At 43.3% G+C, this 23,788-nt stretch overlaps 1 protein-coding gene across 1 annotated transcript in view; it reads right to left on the bottom strand.

Moving 5' to 3' along the window:
* The window catches only part of enah (ENAH actin regulator), a 182,835-nt gene extending 159,937 nt beyond the window's left edge, over positions 1-22,898 (bottom strand). The window contains exon 1 of the mRNA XM_088402654.1: positions 22,549-22,898. Coding sequence (XP_088258780.1) covers positions 22,549-22,553 — 5 coding nt within the window. The 5' untranslated portion in view covers positions 22,554-22,898. The remainder of the gene's footprint in view (positions 1-22,548) is intronic.
* Between the last annotated feature and the right edge of the window lie 890 nt (positions 22,899-23,788).

Below are 23,788 nucleotides of genomic sequence, written 5' to 3' on the forward strand. Positions count from 1 at the left end.
TGCTTGCTAAAAATCTCTCAACACGATAGGCCTCTCCCTGCTCAACACCTACTGTAGATGTGCTTACTGCGTGCTCTGCTTGGCACACGTGTTAAGAAAGTGCCAGCCAATCAAAACTAGCAAAAGTACATTGACAGACTGTTTGCTGTCCAATTAGATTGCTTGTTACCTTCACCCAGAAATAGCAAACGAGTTCACCTCACACAAACTTGGGCCAGAGAAGATGGATTTATTTGGACACAAATTAATCAATGAAAAAAAACTCAACTAATTGTCAGTGAGTGAACGAGCAAGAGGGAGAGCGACAGAGAAAGAGGTAAAGGGAAACGGGCAGATAAAGCCAGTAAATTGAACCTAAAACACTTTTTAAATTGTATTCTTTTTGTTTTAATTTGGCTCGAACTGTAACTTCTATTTGAAAAGCAGAAAGATTTTTGCCCATGGCAGGGATAAAGAAGCGGCTAGCTAGAAAACATAAGTCTAAAGTTTATGCTAATTTAGGTAATGTTATTCCTTGTATCAAGAAAACAACAGATACTTATGTAACAGTGGTTCTATGAGCCCCGGTGGTTCTATGAGCTAAAAGCACGGAATAAGCATTTGCGCAAGTGCAAGACGAGAATGCATACCATCAAAATCGTCATGTATATAACACTGAGGACATATATAAGGCAGTGTCACCCAGTAGTCTGTCCCTCAGAACCTACTCGCGCAAACAACACAGAGACAAGGAATCGGAGTGACAAGTAACTCTGGCGGTCATCCGGGGCTCATAGAACCGCTGTTCCATACGTAACTGTCGTTCTAGTTCGCCCCTCCAGATCGCCAGAGGCGGTGCTAAAAGCACGGAATGACGAATAACAGGGAAGTCACTAGGAGACCACAGTACTCACCTCAACCTCACAGACGCCCTCGAGGAGCCCAAGACCACAGAGAATGGGGGGCTGCAACATTCACAAAGTAGAAACTGGCAAAAGACCCTTTTGCAGGCGAGACTGCAGAAATTCCAAGAAAGCAAGAACAGGGCAAGCCATTGGGTCCGTGGCAAGCGTCGTGCACCACGGCACAAAAAACGTCCACCTGTTGTTATACAACAACCGTGTGGAAGGAGTCCTGGCGTTGAAAATAGTGCACCTGACTGAATCAGAGCAGCAGCTCAGCAATGGGTCATGCCCCCCAGAGGCCAAAAACACAGGTGAAGTGCCACGTTTGTGCCTGCCAAAAGGGGGCCACCAGCAACAGGGTGTGGCCCTCCTGAAGGACCCTCCGGAGCACCATCCAGATCAGGGGAAGTGGAGGGAAGGCATATAGGAGACAAAACGGCAAAGGATGTGTCAGGCATCCTGCCCCAGTGGACTGTTGACCTCCATCAGGGAGAACCAAAGGCGACAGTGAACTCTTGCGTGGCAAAGTGATCGACCTGAGCCTGACCGAAACAAGCCCATACAGTGAGCACAATCTCCGGAAGCAGATGCCACTCCCCTGGCGCTGGAACCCCGTGAGACAACAAGCCCGCTACCTGATTCAGGACACCCGGAAGTAAGGCTGCCCTGGCTAGGTGGGCGGCCGCCCATTGAAGAACGGCTCGAGCGACCAGCAGCAGCCTGATGGACCTGGTACCCCCCTGATGATTGATGTGGAAAACTGTCGAGGTATTGTCCGACCGTACAAGGATGTGCCGATCCCGAAGGAATGACAGGAAGTGGATGAGTGCCAAATCCACAGCCCGAAGTTCCAGGACATTGATGTGGTCTGTGGTGTCCGCTGATGACCAATGTTCTGAGCGAACCTGTGCTTCCAAACGGCACCCTAGCCAGAGGGACTAGCATCCGTGGATACCACTTCCCGGTGAGACGGCACCACCGCGAGCTGGACACCCGCGGCTACAAAAGCACGCCGGCGCCATGGGGCCAATGCGACAGCGACGAGACACCCGTAGGCATCGGTCCCGATGTCTATTGGCATCCACATCTGTAAGGGACGAAGGTGTAAGAGCCCCAGAGGAACCACCGCGGTGAGAAAAGTCAACTTGCCCAGTAGGTACAAAAAAATGTACGAAAGAAAGGCGCCTGTTTAAGCAAAAACCCTCCAGGACACGCAAAACGTCGTCCACTCGCTCAAGTAAAGGGTGGGCCAGCATGGCCACGGAGTCCAGTGACACCCTAACAAAGGTGGTCTGTTGTGAAGGAACCTTTGCCAAGTTCACCCTGATGCCCAACCGAGACACGTGATGAAGCAGCATGGTAGTATCCCTGACCACCTGAGCACGAGACTGAGCGCAGATCAGCCAGTCGTCCAGGTATGGGAGAACTTTCATGCCCCTCGTCTGCAGGGGGGCAAGGGCCGCCTTCATGAAGCGAGTGAACACCGTTGGTGAGAGGTCGAACGGAAACACCCAGAACTGCCAGTGGGCGCCCCTGTAAGCAAAGCGCATAAAACGCCTGTGATGAGGCGTGATGGGGACATTAAAGTAAGCGTCTGTCAGATCGACTGACGTGAACCATTCGCCAAAACTGACCGACCGCAATACGTCAGACGTCATTAGCATGCGTAATGGTAACCTCTTGAAGTAACGATTGAGCCCTCATGTCCAAAATCGGACGATAACCAACTGTCTTCTTTGGGACAAGAAAGTAAGGGGAATAAAAGTCCCTGGATAGCCATGGAAGGAAAACAGGCCCGATGGCCCCTTTGGCCAGGAGAGTAAGAAGCTCCTGATCAAGGGCCAAGGCCTTTGCCGTGTCGACGATAAAGGTCTCCTGGACTGGACTTTGTTAGGAGGGCCGGCGCCGGAACTGCAACCTGCTGTGGACACGCGCGCAGAAGAGAAACTGCCCACAGCAGCATATCTTCTGGGGAGACGTAAGGAACTGGTGCCCCTATACAATTGGCTAAGCGACGGAAAACGGTAACGAGGCACAGAGGCGGGAAAACAAGGAGGACCAGAACTGGCAGAAGCTCTGTCACGGTTGGAGAGCTGCACACGGGCCTGATGGACCCAGAGCAACCGCTCCAGTGCCTCCACTGCACCAGAACCGAAAAACGTCCCAGGGACAACATGGACAGTCCCGCAGAGTACGCTTGGAGGACTCAGTCAAGGAGGACTGAGACACCCACAAAAGGCGGCGCGAACACACCAAGTAGGACATCACCCACCCGTGGTCCCTTGTCATAAAGGCAAAAGCATGTAGACATGCCTAGCCAAACAACAAAACCGACTCAGTATCTCCTTTCTTCGCCACATCCATGGCAGCGAACAAAAGGTGCAAGACAGAGTTGCCAATGCGAGCCGAGTGTGCACATGCAACAGGTCATTCGCCATGTGACATTGTACGTTAGGACAACGCCGCGTTTTCCGAGAGAGATCATCTGGTGACAAGAGCAAGGAATCGACATCCTCCTCCACAACATACATGCTGTCTAACCCAATGTTAGCAGCCAACATACGCCCCTCAGAAGTAAGGCGGGCAAAAGCACTAGTATCGGCCCAACAGGACTGCAAGAGATCTAAATCATGGCCACATTGTGGAACAATGAAGGCAGCAGATGAGCGGCCACCACAGAAAAAGGGATTTCTCTGGGGAGATTGGGGACAAGGGACGTCCACCTGAAGGTCCCGCAAAGCAGCGCGCAAAAGGGACATAAGTGAATCCGCATCACCCAATACGTTGAGGGACGAGCCTGTTTCAGAAGGAGGGGAACCAACAGTGGAGTCCCTAGAATCGAACTCAGACCCACCCACGGAAGCATGAGTCTGAAGCAGACAGAGAAATGGCATCAACATCCTTGTAAAGGTCTGTTGCAACAGCGCCTTGAAAAGAGGACAGCTCACCGAAAGCAGAGGCACATGGCTGGAGGTGCTCCTGCAACAGTGCAGACATCCCTTCCAATTGGGGACGCAAATAGGCAACCTTGTTGGACTCCAAAGGACCAGTCACATCATTCACTGCCACACTCACCTCCGTGTTAAAGTGCGCCGAGTCACGGCAACGCAAACTGCATCCACCCTGTGAGTCTGCCAGCACAACGCGACAGCCACAACTGGAGCACAGCACAGAACCCTCCATACGACTGAGAAAAGTGCAACAAAAGCTGTTTAGGCAGGAGCCGGTGCGGGACACAACCCATGCGAGCCGGAGACAGGGTGCTGAGAGCGGAGGCGAGATGCCGCCGAACGGCAAGAGGAACACGCCACAAAAAAAAAAAAAAAACGCAACGGGTGCATAACACAGCCGGTACAGCGGAAGATGGACAACAGCAACCAGCCGAGATCGTGTGTGAAGCGCAAGCGAGAGGTCCACTGCCTACTGCCCGTCGACAGCTGGGATAGGCACCAGGAAGCCACGAGCCCACGACCCTTGTGAGTCGAGTTAACTGGAGTTGAGCAGTCAAATCAGCCGTGACACAAACGTGATGCATTATCTTGCAGGTCAAAGTTTAATGAGTCACTGTTGACAACCAATCACTTTTAAAATTCATAAGGAAAAGACAGTTGCATATGTAACAGCGGTTCTATGAGCCCCAGATGACCGCCAGAGGCGGTGCTAAAAGCACGGAACAAGCCTTCGCGCAAGCGCAAGACGAGAATGCATACCATCAAAAACATCATGTATATGACATCGGGGACATATATAAGGCAGTGTCACCTGGTAGTCTGTCCCTCAGAACCTACTTGCGCTGAATGAATTTATTTGCATTCCAAATTGGCCTTCGGCTGACCTTATTATTGCATCCTGCAGAGCTAATGGTATTACTGAACTTATAGTTTGTTTTACTGAACAAAAGTCAAAAGGATAGAGCCTTAGCAGGATCAAGTTCTTTTATCTTTGGTATTTATTTTGATTTTTGAAGTAGATTAGTTGATATTTTGAAGTAGAAGACTGATTTTATTGCAGGATTGCCATTAACATGCTAGAGTGGCCTAATTTCTCTGCACTGCTGCTATGCTGATGTGTGTTTATATGTCTGTTTTAACACTGTTGTGGTCAAATCCCTTTTGACCAGGAAACATTTCCCCCTGGGGACAATAAAGTTAATCAATCTTATCTAATCTCATGAGGTCCGACTCTACAATTAAACAGGTCTACGCTTCTGTTGTTTTGTATTGTTTTATCTGTGGTGTCCAACTGCAGCGCCTGAGAGGCACGTCTGTCCACAGTTGTTAAGGCTTGTCACCATGGCTCTTCCCAGTCCAGTAACCCTGACAATGTCACTTATTTTCCTTGTCTCAATAACAATTGAGACAAGAAATGTCTCAATAACAATTGAGGTTCAAGAAACTCTGGTTAGCCTGTCCCAGGTTGATTTAGTAACCCTGGAGTGTCTTACACCTGGTTAATGCAGCAAAGCCGACGTCATGCATGCTCGACCCGCTTCCAGGCAAACTCGTTTTAAAGACTTATTCCCGGTCTTAGGGTCATCTCTCTTGAATAAAAATCAATCTGTCACTTTCCTCTGGCATTGTACCAGAAGCTTTTAAGATGGCCGTCATTCAACCATTACTTAAGAATCCTCACCTCGATCCTGAACATCTCTCTAATTATAGACCGGTGTCACATCTTCCGTTTATTGCAAAAATTCTTGAGAAAGTTGTAGCACAACAGCTTAGGGATTACATGATTGATAACAGTAGATTTGAACTCCTTCAGTCAGGATTTAGGGCCTACCACTAAACTGAGACAGCCCTTGTAAAAGTGATCTTCTCTTAGCCATGGATTCCAAAATCTCATCAATATTATTATTGCTTGACCTTAGTGCCGCATTTGATACTATTGATCATCATATTCTTATAGAACGTCTTAAATCATGTGTTGGTATCTCGGGATCAGCACTTTCTTGGTTCAGATCTTAAATCCTGGGAAAGATGCATAGTGTCTCTTATGGCAATGCGATCTCTGAATCTTTCTCCGTCTCATGTGGTGTCCCGCAGGGGTCAGTACTTGGTCCCTTACTGTTCAACATCTACATGATTCCTCTTGGCGATATTATACGTAAACATGCTATTAGTTTTCATTGCTATGTCGATGATACCCAACTGTATATGCCTTTAGAAATAACAGATCCGTGCAAGTGCAGTAAACTGGAGGCCTGCCTTGCCGAGATTAAACAATGGATGTCTTTTCTGCGTCTTAACTCTAGTAACACAGAGATGTTAATTATTGGCCCTGCTCATCATCAGCACTTGATTAAGAATACCACATAGAACCTGGAAAACTGTACTATTTCCCAAAGTAGTTCTGCAAAAAATCTCGGTGTAATATTTTACTCAACTCTCTCCTTTCTGACACATATTAATAACATGACAAGAACAGCGTTTTTTCACCTTCGCAAAAAAATTCGCCCTATCCGAGTGATGCAGAAACATTAATACTTGCATTTGTTGCGTCGCGCCTAGACTATTGGAAAGTCCAGAAAACAAAACGTTACATGTCCTGCATCAAAAGCCTGCAGTCTGTACAGAATGCAGCAGCGAGACTATTGATAAGGACGAGAGAGTTCGTTCATATTACTCCGATTCTAGCTGACCTGCATTGGCTTCCAATACACATGAGATGTGATTTTAAGGTTCTGTTAATTACTTCGGTCACAAAATGCCGGTTTGCTATCGATCCCACGGGCTAAAAAGAAGTCAGCGGGATCAAGGGCATTTTCCATTTGCGTGCCAGTACTATGGAATGCTCTACCTATGGAAGTTCGCGCAGCCACCTCAGTAGAAATCTTCAAATCCTGACTACAAACACATTTATACTCAAAAGCATTTAGTTAATGGGCCTGTCTGCAGCTTTCTTCTTTTTTTCCTTTTTCCTGCCCCCCTCTTCCAGTTCGGAGAGGGGGCTAGCTAGATGGTGAGGGTTGACGTGACCACCTCCATTTGGCCCTGCGCTGATCGACCATCACGGGTTAGGAGATCGGCCATCTGCGGTCCACTTGATTGGAATGTTCCTGCCCAATGGCTTTGGCGCTGTCAAGTCATCATTGCACTATGTAGCACAATATGTTTTCTGTAATCTATATTGTGTACCTGTACTTGTCTGAAATGTGTATCTATTTTTCTGTATTTGATACATGCAGCATCCACTTCAACCTCTGTGGGCTTAGAAGGGGGCTCCTCCCACCTGTGGTCCCTTCTGGAGGTTTCTAATTTTCCCTTAATTGGGGTTTTTGAGTTTTTCCTTCCCCTTCTGGGAGCTTTGACAGGGGACCCTAATTGTGTACCTTACACCCAAAAGATGTCTCTGTATGACTTCTTTTTTCGAAAGAAGTCTCCACATGACCTCTTTCCATCTGGAAGCACTTTGAGACTTCGGTGATTTAGGGCTATACAAATAAAATTTAATTGATTGATTGATTGACCCTGCGTCAGCATTACTGTATGTGCGGCTTGACACATTGCAGGCAAATCATCTGGCTGCCACCATTTCTTAATGCTCACTCGTTTTCACGATTGAGTACATGTAGCACACGTTTTGGTATAGATACGAAAAGTAAATCTAATGAGAACTGATTGCGAATGAGCAAAGTTACAACTTCATTTTTTATGTCAAAGCTTTGCCTTTGAGGGGAACGCTGCCTCAATCAACTTGACCATCACGTAAACATGTCGGTTAGTCGGGCAGCCACAGCATGTGGTCATGTAGTCATCATGTCTAGGATTTGTGCATCATTGGTTGACGCTGCAATGGAGGCAGTGGAAGGAAATATGTCACGGGAGAAATAGAGAGGGCCCAAGAGTATGCAGAGACAGGTCAGTGCCGTCAAGGGATCTTTATTTACGAGCGGGCACTTGCTGGTTTGAAGACTTTTGGGGACAGGCTGTTGTGGTAGGTCGCCAGGGCCAGGCACAGTCGGGAGATGGTGGGCGGTCGGGTAGGTAGGAGCAAGCAGGGAGGAGACACAGGCCAACTCGTGGGACCGGCAGGCTATCGGGTCATCGGGATCGGGTGGGGTCAAAGCGCTAGAGGTCGGGTTAGATCGGCAGGCTATTTGGGTGGTCAAGAGCGGACGGGATCAAAACACAGGTAATCAGGCAGGCGGGAATGCTGGAAGGCTCGGCGTGGCGCATGGAGACAATCTGGCGGATTGTGAGGGACAGAGACCGGGTTTTACACTGGGTGGTTGAGTGGTGGCAGCTGTTGATGTACAGGGCTGATTGGTAGGAGGGTTGAGCAAGGTGTGATGAGTTGGGCAATGAGTGGCCGGGCTGACAGACTGTGACAAAATAGCCCCAATCAAAATATGTGATTGTACAACTTCTTTTCAAGGAGTACAATGAAGTGTAAATAAAATTAAACAGAATAAAAAGGTGCCGCAGTGTCACCGTATTTCTCAGAGTACAAGTTGAGGTTTTTTTACCCTCATTTTCAACCCTCATATTAGGGGCATTGACTTATAACTGCATAACTCAAAACAGACCATTTTTCTCCACATATCTGTGTTTTAATAACACTTTATTTTGAATTGCGACATTAATTTTAGCATTTGCGTCTATGCGAACACATACATTGCCTCGCAGTCTTGTCTCATTTCCACCCCACCTCCCACCCATAACCACAACAGTATGTTACTTGATATGTGATGTTGAAATGCCTCTAAATGTAGCGTAATTTCGTATTTTTAATAACACACACCAAGTGTTTTAATTGGACATCCATTAGATATGTAACCACTCAAATCAGGAGTAGACTTATACTTCCGTTTTTATAAAATTGACCCAATTCGACTTGTACTCGGAGAAATACGGGATATGACAGAAGAATTGAAAACTCATGAATAAGTAGCTGTGATGTCATGTCAAATATGAAACTGCTGTGTGCTAAATGCTGAGCTGTATACAACGTTAAGAAGAAATACAAGACTGACTTTTTTAATATTACAATAGTCTTTGCAAAGCGTACAGTAAAGTTTGAAGAATTAACAGAATAAAATGGTGCTATAGTGTCTCATTTTGGACAGTGGGTGGCATCAATGTAATTACATACTGTATGTGACGGAAAAAAGTTAATACACAAAGAAGTCATGATGTCACATCGAAAGAAATACAAGATTGATTGTTGAATACAACATGGACTACAGCCGAATATTTGGGAACCTCGACTTATTTTCAATCTCTTCGAGGTAATCGAAGAATTTTATCAGCACTGAGCAGTAGAACGACGACGCTAGATACTAATGGGAACGTGAATTGGTCTACTTGCTGTCACTGAAGCGATCTGCAAGCAATTCTGCAGAAAGATGGCAACTGGTTACTTTCGCTTGCAAGTTGCAGTGCTCATCGAGGCATTACTCATAAAAGTAAGATTTTTTTTTTCTCAACTGATGATAGACAGTGAACTAATGGGTTCAGTCCTATTAATTTTTTAATGCTTTACAAAGCCTCCTTGGGGGTCGGATCCATCCTGCAAGGCCGTATGTTTGACATACCTGTGGCCTAGAGATACCAAGGAAAGAAAAAAAAAATTATGACTATCAAATGTGCAATTACAAGAATACAGTACGCGTGGGAAAGCAAATCATATCTGCCCTGACTGCTTAGTTAAATATTGCAAGACCAATAATAAAAGAACTGTATATAATACACCAAATGTTTATAAGTAGAAATTGAACTCAAGTGGTAGCAAAGAGCGTTCGTACAAATGTTAGTGGGGGCAGTTCTCCCCATCTGCTTCTCAGTGTCTTGCATGAGTCAGCTGTGGGTAGCTGAGACTGCCAATAATACGGACATGTTATACACTAAATACAGATACACTAAAATACCACCCTTCAGGATACAGATCTGCCCTCTTTAAAAGCAAGGAGAAAGCATATTTACAAACCAATTCTTCTCTGCTGTCATCAGTTTTTCAGTGCTGTCAGCAGATCTGCTTCCAAAAGACAAACGTTTAAAAATCTCATCTACCAAACGTGATATGAAGCAGGGATGATGGAAGCAATCAGATTAATAAATGCAAAGTTGTTTTCATGCTCCAACATGCACTGCTGCTCTGAAGCAAAAACTAAAGCTTTTGTTCAATTTAGTTTGACCCACAGCTGTATTAAATTAAGGCCTTTTTAAAAAAACAGAAAACAAAAGAAGAAGAAGCCTTATCGACTCTGTATGTCTCCTAATTCAACAGAAATTCACAATGGGTTCTCTCCCTGATAAAAATAAATTGAAGCCACACACTCACACTGGAGCTGCTAGGGAATGAAATGAAATCGGAGCAAATGAATTCCTGCAGCTTGGGATCATTGGTGCCCTTGCAAAAGACATTTGCCTTTGATTGACATGAGAGCTCGTTACGGCCATATTCCATAGTGATGGGAGCCTAGCCTAGCTCAGCCTTATTCATATTTCTTGATTATCTCTAGCTTCCTTTCCATATTAATCATCTTCTTACTTCTCTCTTTAACATCACTAGCAATCTTAGGACCCATGCCTAACCAATTCAAGTTTGAATTAAGCACTAAAATGCACTATAAATTCATTTTGTAAGCGCGCACATGCAAACAAAGCTTGAACGTTCCACCATTATGGAAGAGCCCGAGCAGCTACCGCTGCGAGAGCCCTCCGAATTATTAGGGCCCTAGCAGCTACCGCTGCGAGAGCCCTCTTGTTTTTCTTTGGATTATTATTATTGTTATTAGGGCCTGAGCAGCGACCACGAGCAGCTGCCATTCTCCGGATTATTATTGTGTGAAGGTGAAACCTTCACACTTATGTTTTTCTCCACCTTTATTATTTATTTATTTTTTTTTATTCCGACCGCTTTTTAGGTTCGTTTTAACTCTTTCCCGGTTCATTCATTTCATACCGTTCAAACTTCATATCATTCCACATATTCATGTTTAGTGCGGGTCTATTTTTCAAGTTTCAACTTTTCATCGTTTTCCTACAATTTAAGTTTTTGTACCGTAAAAATGGCCTAATGTTAAGTGAATGGGGTGGTCTTCGTACTTTATTTTTAAACTTTAACGGTTTCCGCATTTCCTATGTCCCCGTGGCTCATGGGAATTGTGTACCGTATTCCAACTTCATGTTCGTGGGTTCAATCCCAGGTTGCGTCTTTTCGCACATTCAGTGTTTTTTTTCCAGTTAATTCCGTATTTTCTTTTGGTTTCAACTCCTTCCCTGTTCATCCAATTCATGCCGTTCAAACTTCATATCATTCCACATATTCATGTGAAGTGCTTTTGTATTTTTCAAGGTTCAACTATTCGTTTTCCTACAATTCACGTTTTTTATACTGTTCATATTTAAAGAATTTAGCCTTTTCAAACTGTTCTTACTTTCATTTCATCTTACTTTTCATTCCACAGTTGAACTTTTCTGTTTTTTTAACTTTGTATTATTCGTAATTCTTCACAGATTCACGTTCAAACATACGTCATTCTCTTTATTTAAAGCTTTCACAGTGTGGTCTGACACCGCCCCCCCGTGGCCCAGTGGTAGAGTTGTCATCTTCAAGATGTCCGTGCCCCGGTTCGGGCAAATCGCGTTTCACGTTGACAGTTGTTTTTTCTCTTCTGCTTTTACTTCGGATCATCCACACTTTTTTATGATTCAAACATTCGTTTTTTTTTTTTTCAGTTTTCAACTTTGTGCTATTCATATTTTTTCACACATTCACATCATTCCACAGTTCAACTTTGTTCAATTTTTCAACATTGTATTATTCATATTTCTTCACATTACCATTATACCACAGTTCAACTTTCAGCTACAATTCAAGTTTTTCTACCGTAAAAAATGGCCTAATGTTAAGTGAATGGTGTGATTCAAAAACATGCAGGATACAAGCCCTCGAGGACTGGAGTTTGACACCTATAGCTTAGTTACACAAAGTACACCATTTCCCATGATGCCATCGGGCGGCCATCTTAGACCACTGAAGACTCCAACTCCCATCTGCCCTTATGGGCGGCCATCTTGGATATTTTCTTAGACGTCTCATTACCTCTCACTTCTGCTTCGACCTAGTACAGCATCTGGCTTGGTGAACTCAGCTTGATTCATACATTCAGTTTTTTTCAGTTTTTCAACTTTGTATTATTCATATTTCAAGCAGTAAAAAAACTGAAAAAGTTTGCTTAGGGATCATTTTTATACTCCTGATAATGAGCTAATCATTTGAATGAGGTGGATTTGAATGAGGTGGATTGTGGATTGATGTGAAACAGTGAAGAAATGTGAATAATACAAAGTTGAAAAACTTTGTATTTTCTCTTCTGCTTTTACGTTGGATCATCCACACTTTTTATGATTCAAACATTCGTTTTTTTTCAGTTTCTCAGTTTTTCAACTTTGTAGGATTCATAATTTTTCACAGATTCACATCATTCTACAGTTCAACTTTTTTCAGTTTTTCATTCATTTTCAAATTCCACAGTTCAACTTTTTTACAGTTTTTCAACTTTGTATTCATATTTCTTCACAGATTCACACCATTCAATCGTTCCACATCATTCCATTTTTCAACTCCCAAACCTTCAACGGTTTCACCTTCACACGCAATTTCTTCAGAAATTGCACATTTTCTAGTTATTATTATTTTTATTATTCCGACCGTTTTTTAGGTTCGTTTTAACTCTTTCCCAGTTCATTCATTTCATACCGTTCGAACTTCATATCATTCCACATATTCATGTTTAGTGCGGGTCTATTTTTCAAGTTTCAACTTTTCATCGTTTTCCTACAATTTAAGTTTTTGTACCGTAAAAATGGCCTAATGTTAAGTGAATGGGGTGGTCTTCGTACTTTATTTTTAAACTTTAACGGTTTCCGCATTTCCTGTGTCTCCGTGGCTCATGGGTATTGTGTGCCCTATTCCCACTTCATGTTCATGGGTTCAATCCCAGGTTGCGTCTTTTCGCACATTCAGTGTTTTTTTTTCAGTTAATTCCGTATTTATATTTATATTTTTATTTATATTTATTTATATTTATTTATATTATATTATTATATTTATATTCGTTTTTTTTCAGTTTCTCAGTTTTTCAACTTTGTAGGATTCATAATTTTTCACAGATTCACATCATTCTACAGTTCAACTTTTTTCAGTTTTTCATTCATTTTCAAATTCCACAGTTCAACTTTTTTACAGTTTTTCAACTTTGTATTCATATTTCTTCACAGATTCACACCATTCAATCGTTCCACATCATTCCATTTGTCAACTCCCAAACCTTCAACGGTTTCACCTTCACACGCAATTTCTTCAGAAATTGCACATTTTCTAGTTATTATTATTTTTATTATTCCGACCGTTTTTTAGGTTCGTTTTAACTCTTTCCCAGTTCATTCATTTCATACCGTTCGAACTTCATATCATTCCACATATTCATGTTTAGTGCGGGTCTATTTTTCAAGTTTCAACTTTTCATCGTTTTCCTACAATTTAAGTTTTTGTACCGTAAAAATGGCCTAATGTTAAGTGAATGGGGTGGTCTTCGTACTTTATTTTTAAACTTTAACGGTTTCCGCATTTCCTGTGTCTCCGTGGCTCATGGGTATTGTGTGCCCTATTCCCACTTCATGTTCATGGGTTCAATCCCAGGTTGCGTCTTTTCGCACATTCAGTGTTTTTTTTTCAGTTAATTCCGTATTTATATTTATATTTTTATTTATATTTATTTATATTTATTTATATTATATTATTATATTTATATTCGTTTTTTTTCAGTTTCTCAGTTTTTCAACTTTGTAGGATTCATAATTTTTCACAGATTCACATCATTCTACAGTTCAACTTTTTTCAGTTTTTCATTCATTTTCAAATTCCACAGTTCAACTTTTTTACAGTTTTTCAACTTTGTATTCATATTTCTTCACAGATTCACACCATTCAATCGTTCCACATCATTCCATTTGTCAACTCCCAAACCTTCAACGGTTTCACCTTCACACGCAATTTCTTCAGAAATTGCACATTTTCTAGTTATTATTATTTTTATTATTCCGACCGTTTTTTAGGTTCGTTTTAACTCTTTCCCAGTTCATTCATTTCATACCGTTCGAACTTCATATCATTCCACATATTCATGTTTAGTGCGGGTCTATTTTTCAAGTTTCAACTTTTCATCGTTTTCCTACAATTTAAGTTTTTGTACCGTAAAAATGGCCTAATGTTAAGTGAATGGGGTGGTCTTCGTACTTTATTTTTAAACTTTAACGGTTTCCGCATTTCCTGTGTCTCCGTGGCTCATGGGTATTGTGTGCCCTATTCCCACTTCATGTTCATGGGTTCAATCCCAGGCTGCGTCTTTTTGCACATTCAGTGTTTTTTTTTCAGTTAATTCCGTATTTTCTTTTGGTTTCAACTTCTTCCCAGTTCATCCAATTCATGCCGTTCAAACTTCCTATCATTCCACATATTCACGTGAAGTGCTTTTGTTTTTTTCAAGGTTCAACTATTATCGTTTTCCTACAATTCACGTTTTTTATACTATTCATATTTAAAGAATTTAGCCTTTTCAAACTGTTCTTACTTTCATTTCATCTTACTTTTCATTCCACAGTTGAGCTTTTTTCAGTTTTTTAACTTTGTATTATTCGTAGTTCTTCACAGATTCACGTTCAAACATACTTCATTCTCTTTATTTACAGCTTTCACAGTGTGGGTTGACATCGCCCCCCCGTGGCCCAGTGGTAGAGTTGTCATCTTCAACATGTCCGTGTCCCGGTTCGGGCAAATCGCGTTTCACGTTTACAGTTGTTTTTTCTCTTCTGCTTTTACTTCGGATCATCCACACATTTTTTTTATAATTCAAACATTCGGTTTTTTTCAGTTTCCAACTTTGTGTTATTCATATTTTTTCACACATTCACATCATTCCACAGTTCAACTTTTTTCAATTTTTCAACATTGTATTATTCATATTTCTTCACATTAACATTATTCCACAGTTCAACTTTCAGCTACAATTCAAGTTTTTCTACCGTAAAAATGGCCTAATGTTAAGTGAATGGTGTGATTCAAAAACATGCAAGATACAAGCCCTCGAGGACTGGAGTTTGACACCTATAGTTTAGTTACACAAAGTGCTCCATTTCCCATGATGCCATCGGGCGGCCATCTTAGACCACTGAAGACTCCAACTCCCATCTGCCCTCATGGGCGGCCATCTTGGATATTTTATTACACGGCTCATTACCTCTCACTTCTGCTTCCACCTAAGTACAGCATCTGGCTTGGTGAACTCAGCTTGATTCATACATTCAGTTTTTTTCAGTTTTTCAACTTTGTATTATTCATATTTCAAGCAGTAAAAAAACTGAAAAAGTTTTATTAGGGATCATTTTTAAACTCCTGATAATGAGCTAATCATTTGAATGAGGTGGATTTGAATGAGGTGGATTGTGGATTGATATGAAACAGTGAAGAATTGTGAATAATACAAAGTTGAAACACTTTGTAATTTCTCTTCTGCTTTTACTTCGGATCATCCACACTTTTTATGATTCAAACATTCGGTTTTTTTTCAGTTTCTCAGTTTTTTAACTTAGTAGGATTCATAATTTTTCACAGATTCACATCATTCTACAGTTCAACTTTTTTCAGTTTTTCATTCATCTTCAAATTCCACAGTTCAACTTTTTTTCAGTTTTTCAACTTTGTATTCATATTTCTTCACAGATTCACATCATTCAATCGTTCCACATCATTCCACTTTTCAACTCCCAAACCTTCAACGGTTTGACCTTCACACGCAATTTCTTCAGAAATTGCACGTTTTCTAGTTATTATTGTTGTTATTAGGGCCCGAGCAGCTACCGCTGCGAGAGCCCTATTGTTCTTCTCCGGATTATTATTAGGGCCCGAGCCGCTACCGCTGCAAGAGCACTCTTGTTTTTCTCCAGATTATTAATATTATTAGGGCCCGAGTAGCTACCTCTGCGAGAGCCCTCTTGTTTTTCTTCTGATTATTGTTATTATTATTGTTATTATGGCCCGAGCAGCGACCGCTGCGAGGTCTCTATTTTTCTTCTCCGGACTATTATTAGGGCCCAAGCAGCGACCGCTGCGAGGTCCCTATTGTTCTTCTCCGGATCATCATTATTTGGGCCCGAGCAGCGACCGCTGCAAGGTCCAAATTGTTCCTCTCCAGATTATTATTATTATTATGATTAGGGCCCAAGCAGCGACTGCTGCGAGGTCCCTATTGTTCTTCTCCAGATTATTATTATTATTATTATTAGGGCGCGAGCAGCGACCGCTGCCAGGTCCCTATTGTTATTCTTCAGATTATTATTCATCCATCCATTTTCTATAGCCGCTTATCCCCAGGGGTCGCAGGCTTGCTGGCGCCTATCTCAGCTGGCTTCAGGCAGTAGGCGGGACACAGCCTGAACTGGTTGCCAGCCAATCGCAGGGCACACAGACACGAACAATCAATCACGCGCCCAATCACACCGAAGGACAATTTTTAGTATGTCCAATTCACCTGCCATGTATGTTTTTGGGGAGTGGGAGGAAGCCGGAGTGCCCAGAGAGAACCCACGCGGGCTCGGGGGAGAACATGCAAACTCCACGCAGGAAGGCCAGAGCCAGGTGGATTTGAACCGCGACCTTTGAACTGTGAGGTGGACGTGCTATTCACTGCGCCATCAAGCCGCCCTATTATTATTATTATTATTATTAGGGCCTGAGCAGCGACTGCTGCGAGGTCCCGATTGTTCTTCTCCAGATTATTAGGGCCCGAGCAGCAACTGCTGTGAGGTCCCTATTGTTCTTCTCCTGATTATTATTATCATTATTATTTTTTATTATTATTATTATTATTCTCTGAAATTAATCATATTTTTGAGGGCCTAAACATGCACGAAAAGTCACCAAAATTTGAACAGTCATCGGGCCTGCTGTAAAATTTGGTATGTTGGTGTTTCCAAAAAATTTGATTTTTAGCGCCACCTAGAGTCGAACACTTCTCCTGGGTCACGGCCCGTTTCACCTAGAGCTTTGAAACTTTGTTAGGCATTTGTAAGACCTCAAGAACTACAAAAAAGTTATGGAGCACCATATGCTAGGATGTACACTGTACATTGTACAGGACCAGAGATATGCATTCTTTTATGTGCCTTTTGGGACCGTTTTTGGATGTTTGCAGGTACCAAATTCCTCCTAATAGGTCCTAAACTGTTGACCTGATCGAATTCAAATTTGGCGTGCTCCATTATTAGGCATAGCGCCACAGTGACCAAAACCTTTATAACTCAGCTGAACAAGCTTTAAAATATCTGAAAATTGACGGTATCATTTAGACTCATGGTCTAAATCTTCTACATCAGTGGTCCCCAACCCCCTTGGAACAACTGGTACCGGGCCGCGTGGGCTGCACCCGAAATCATGTTTTGGAGATGATTTAGTTTAATGGTACGCGCGCATCGAACGCGAACGAGGCGAAAAAGCGGAGGATTTTGTACTCACCGGGAGCGATTCAACACGGCCAGCTGAGCTTTTAATACGAAACAGAGCCAAGCAAGAGCACTCACCTGGCTTGTCGAAAGGCGGAACTTTGGACAACTGGTATGTGCTAAGCTAACAATAGCGCTGCATTGTCAGGACAATATTTAGCACGGTCCCGGCCACTTGATTGCGACATTGGAACTTTTGTCTTTTGGCAGGCGAGTATTGCCGCAAAGAATAAAGGTGCTGTCGGTGAAAATATTGGCTCTGTCACATCCCAGAAAAGTGAAAGTTCTCAGCAATGCTCTTCTTTCCGGATCTACCGTAAAGTGCAGGGACTTTAAAAGTCGTGCCCTTGCAGATCTAGTTATTAATATTTACTCTCACTTTCCCATTTTTGAGGATCTAAACATGCATGAAAACTCTGTGCCTGTCTGCTGCCAGCGTGAGGAGGACACTCTCCGCCATCAACACCCGGAAAGCAGCAGGTCCAGACAACATCCCTGGCAGGGTGCTGAAAGACTGTGCAGAGGAGCTGAAAGATGTTTTTACAGACATCATTAACACCTCCCTGAGGCAAGCCATTGTGCCATCAAGGCTTCAAAGCTGCCACCATCATACCTGTGCCAAAGAAATCCTCCCCATCCTGCTTCAACGATTATCGTCCGGTGGCACTGACACCCATCATCATGAAGTGCTTTGAACGACTAGTCCTGTCACACATAAAATCCATCCTGCCCCCCAGCCTGGACCCACATCAGTTCGCCTACAGGGCAAAGCGATCCACAGACGACGCACTCTGCTCTGCCCTCCACCCGGCACTCACCCACCTGGACAAGAAAGACTCATATGTGAGAATGCTGTTCATAGACTTCAGCTCAGCGTTCAACACCATAATACCCCAACAACTCACCTGCAAACTGGACAAACTGGGCCTCAGCACCTCACTCTGCAACTGGCTGCTGGATTTCCTCAGCCAGAGGCCTCAGGTGGTGCGAGTTGGCAACAACATCTCAGGCAGAATCACCCTGAGCACGGGGGCCCCACAAGGCTGTGTGCTCAGCCCCCTCTTCACCCTACTAACACACGACTGCTCAGCAACCCACAGCTCCAACCACCTCGTGAAGTTTGTTGACGACACAACACTGGTGGGTCTCATCTCCAACGGCGACGAGATCCACTACAGGAAAGAGGTGGAGCTTCTGACCGGATGGTGTAAAGACAACAACCTCCTGCTAAACATCAGCAAGACCAAAGAGATGGTCGTCAGCTTCCAGAGAGGCCGCACCCAACACCCCCCACTGACCATCGATGGTGCTGCAGTAGAGAGGGTGAGCAGCACCAAGTTCCTGGGGGTGCACATCAGCGATGACCTCTCCTGGACCACCAACACTGCATCTCTGGCCAAGAAAGCACAGCGGCGTCTCTACTTCCTGCGCAAACTGAAGCGGGCAAGTGCCGCGCCACCCATCATAACCACATTCTACAGAGGAACCATCGAAAGCATCCTCACCAGCTGCATCACCGTGTGGGGCGGGAGCTGCACCGAATACAACAGGAAGGATCTACAACGCATCATGAGGACAGCTGAGAGGATTATTGGTACTCCGCTCCCCTGCCTGCAAGACCTGTACACCACCCACCTCGGCCGCAAAGCCGTCACGATTGTCACCGATACAAGCCACCCTGCACACAGTCTGTTCAGCCTCCTGCCCTCCGGAAAGAGGTACAGGAGCCTCCGCTCCCGCACCACCCGACTCAGGAACAGATTCATCCACCAGGCCGTGAGACTGCTGAACTCTACTCCCCTCCCACCCGTGAAACTGCTGAACTCTCTCTCCACTCCTCTCGCTCACATTCAGCCCCAGCCAGAAGAAACACCTAGCTGGCCACCCACCTAAACTCAAACTTTACTCATGCACTTGCAAAATTTGCACAGACTTGCTGCTGCCATGTTTATTTATAATTATACTTCTATTGCACTAGCGATTACACTTAGAACTATCACAACTACCTCAAATGCACACAAGTGGGACAACCACAGCCAGAGCTGTCCTGCTTTGTCTCGTACTGTTGGATTGTCCTGTCATATGCTGCTACCTATGTCTTGTCTTGGGGTACTCTTGCCATACCTGGTTTTTCGTATTTAATTTTTAGTTTTAGTTGTTAGTTTAGCAACACTAGGCAAAGTAGCTCAAACATACTGCACTTTACATTACTATAGATAAGTATGTAGCTTTTAGGTTTGTCTCGTCTTGCGCACCTGCACTTTGTTATTGTACATGTAAAACGCAGAGGATAGTGAGAAACGCAATTTCGATTCCTTTGTATGTTAAGCACATGTGAAGAAATTGACAATAAACTTGACTTTGACACCCTTCACCGCCAAGTCAAACAAACATGATATTCACCCTATCCACCTCTGTCCCATGAATGAATGGTGGCGGTTTGTGCAGCTCCACCTGCCACCTTGAGTCTATGATCAGTTCTTTGGTTTTGTCTGTGTTGAGGTGGAGATTTTTGCTGCGACACCAGGCCACAAGGTCTGCCACCTCTTTCCTGTATGCTGTCTCAATCCCATCAGTGATCAGCCCAATGACTGGAGTGTCACCTGCATACTTAATTATGCTGGTGTTGTTTTGGGAGGCGACACAGTCATCGGTGAAGAGCAGGGTCTCAGCACACAGCCATGGGGTGTCCCTGTGCTTACAGTTCTGGTGCTGGATTTGCGGTTGTGGACTCAGACTAATTTCAACTGGGTGCTGAACTTCCTCACCGGCAGATCCCAGAGGCGGGGTGCCAGACCAAGCGCAAGGAGCTTGTCTGTCAGTTTGTCAGCGATGACTGTGTTGAATATTTATTTTGATATATTTTGTCAGTACCTTTTGCAGCAAACAGCATCTCATATCAGCGAAGGTTGTTGTCCATTTAGTATAATTTCATACAACTGAATTACAAATGGGCGGCTCGGTGGCGCAGTGGATAGCACGTCTACCTCACAGTTTAAAGGTCCTGGTTCAAATCTACCTGGCTCCAGCCTTCCTGTGTGGAGTTTGCATGTTCTCCCCGAGCTCACGTGGGTTCTCTCCGGGCACTCTGGCTTCCTCCCACTCCCCAAAAACATGCATGGCGGGTGAATTGGACATACTAAAATGTCCTTAGGTGTGATTGGGCGCATGATTGGTCGTTTGTCTCTGTGTGCCCTGCGATTGGCTGTCAACCAGTTCAGGGTGTCCCCTGCCTACTGCCTGAAGCCCGCTGAGATAGGTGCCTGTGACCCCTGTGGGGATAAGCGACTATAGAAAATGGATGGATGGGTGGATGAATTACAAATGCATTCATTTCATACAAAACCTTAATTAAACTTAAGACAGTCGTGGACCAGATTTTGCAGAGACCCCAACTAATTTGTGTGTCATCGATTAAAGCCAATTAAAGCCAAAGTATCCTTTTCACTACAAAATGGAATTTCAACAGAACAAAAAACAAAGCACAAATGAATGAACTGTTAAACTAAATTGGTTCCAAAACATCATTATTTCAGGTTCAGCTGACGTTGCCTAGTACCAGGACCGTACCAGTGCCGGGCTGCAGACCAGTGGTTGGGGACTGCTTGTTTATAGGACGCACCCAAACTTTTGGACTTCATTTGTGGGGAAAAAAAGTGTGTACTGTACAGTACTCATCCTAAAACTCCCCAAAGTGTTATTTTTCTTCCTTGACCAATCTCGGAGAATGATTCTTCGCTCTCAGCACTGGCCCCATTTTTACATCTTACACAATAACATCAGAGCAGGAAGGAAAGCCCTCGTACCGCCTCTACATCGCCCCTAACCTCCCGTGTAAGTCTGGATTTGCTGCAAAATTACAAATGAAATCTGGCACAATTCTCTCATTTGCGCCAGATGGAGGCCATAGTTGTAAGGACATGTTAGCTTTGCTGTACAAAATAGAAGCATGTGCATTAATGAATATGGCACTTTAATGATGTATAGAGCATATTTCTCTGGCAACTAAACTTCTGACCCTCTTCAATGTGAAGTACAGTTTACATCAGCTACTGAGTAAAATCACAGTTGCACACATAAATTGGCATACCCCAAGATAATGTATGCTTTTTTCTTAGTTATTGTTTTGTGGCTGGTCCTCTTCAATTGCCATGAAAATAAGTCATGAAAGGGATGCAGCAGCCACAGCGTGAGAGGTGTAGTTTCCCTTCTTGGTTAGACATGTTGCTACCAAAAAAAAAAAATCCTCATATTTAAAAAAATTATGCCAATAGCCAAAGGTAAAAGGTCATCATTTATATGGAAATATTTTATTAAATATTTAATATTACTCCAGGTCCTGTGTCCTACATGTTTTTCAAATTCTTTGCTTGCTTTGCTATTCTTTGCTTTGCAAACCACCTGATTCAAATGATCAGGATCATTACGATTCTCCTGAAGAGCCAATCATTTGAAGAAAAACTTGGAAAACATGCAGGATACAAAATTTTTTCATGTGCGGGATGGAGTTGCCACTTTTGCAGTGGATTTAGGAGACGGGTCCACTGGAAAATTTCCAGAAAATCCTATTACCAACCCGGTTGAAGAAGTAATGTCTTGACATTCTATAAATGTGCCTGTGTCTTGTTTGTCTTTCTATCGTTGGACCTCCCTCCATTATTCAGTGGACATTTCCCTTGAAGTGGACATGTTGGCTGGTGCGTAGAAAAAATGATAGGATGAACTAATTTCACTCCAATTGACTTGTGTTTTTGTACTGTGTGTGCGAGCGTTTGTGTGTCCATCCAATTTTGCATCAAATGCACGTCGCCCAATCAAAATTCCTCTTGTGTGGTGTTGGGAACAGCAGCAGTAAACAGCATACGCGCCATTCCAAACTCAAAATGCTGCACAAGCAAGTTAGCGTTTGACAAGGCAGTCGACGTGTATAAAAGCTGACACTATTTCATAACAATATTCAAAACAGTCCCACATACCCGAGGCTGTGGATATTCGGAAATTCCAATGACAGTAACATTAACTTTAGAAAGCGTCGTTTCCTAAAGCAACACGATGAGCTTATTTGCAATGTCCTTGCGCTGCTCCCAACTTCCATCATGTTATCGCAAGGCACCCATTCGTCTTTGTTTGTTTGTTAAACACAAACTGTGGCTTCTTACCTCATCGTGAAAAGTGTTGTCACGCCGACTATATCCAAACTGGTATTTCGACGACGTTTAACTTGCTTGGTAGCTTTCACCAAAGTTCGGGTTTCAATGATACAAGGCAAAGATGTGCAAAAGGCAGGCGGCGTGTTAGTGGCTCCGTTTATAGATAAACCGACAAAAGTACAAAAAAACAAAACCGAAAAATAATCGGTACCCGCAGCAGTCTAATCCTACATGGTCTAGTATTTTGCCGCTCCACTTCTGATGTTGGTTCGCTGAACGTGGTAAAGGGGGATCGCTGTGTTTCTCTGGTTTTCGTGACGTACGGTAGGAGATGTGATGCGGCCCCAAGCCGCTCAAATACCAGTTGGCTGCAGTTCAGTATTCAATGGCTGTAACAAGTGCTGCGTTCAGGGACATACAGTAAGCTCCTCAATTATTTATGCATCTTTTGTGCTCATTTAACGGCAAGAATATACACTCAATAAGATTTTCTGGCTGAAAATCACGGAATGAGTGTTTAAAAAAATTAACACCACTCTATCACCAAGTTAATTTTGACTGTCAAATGCACTCAAAGAAAAAAAGATGCTAGTTATAAATTTCACAGTGATATTGCAATACAGTTATGAGCAAGGTCTTGTGTATGTGTGTGTGAGTGTGTGTGTGTGTGTGTGTGTGCCCCCCCCCCCCCCCCCTCGTATTTCTAGATTTCGCATTGCATGTAAAGGCGCGTGTGACGCATTGCTCGATGTTGCAGCTCAGGTTGCCCCTGGCAACCAAACTCAAGAGCTGTGCTGTTTTTACATTGTTTTTCAGATATTATGAAATAATAAAAAAATTCTTAAATACTGACCAATTCTTAGTAGTCTAAACCGTTTTTCAAATCAAACACCTTTTGGCAAGAAACGTAAACACTGTAAGGTAGTTATTACAGTTGAATTCCAAACTCATTTATTTGCACTTTTTTGTAGAACCGTAAAGGGGCATTAACGTCTATGAATATTGTGAATAAAAATATATTCATCTCAAAAAATTTTGTTTCCGTTGTCATATTTTCTTTCCAAAAGAAAATATTTACTTTTTTTTTTAGTGTTTAATTACTGTATTGCTTAATGTTTGTGAAATAGGAGACTATGGCGGGCACGAGGACCATGTCTCTCACACAGTAGGCATGTTGCAATTTACCTTTGATGCTTTGAACCTGTTGGCTTTGTCTTTGCTTATTTGAACAGTGTTGTATGAGTTTTGT

This window comes from Hippichthys cyanospilos, chromosome 20, assembly GCF_059441005.1.
Source record: "Hippichthys cyanospilos isolate Australia breed blue-spotted pipefish chromosome 20, RoL_Hcya_1.0, whole genome shotgun sequence".
Lineage (NCBI taxonomy): Eukaryota > Metazoa > Chordata > Actinopteri > Syngnathiformes > Syngnathidae > Hippichthys > Hippichthys cyanospilos.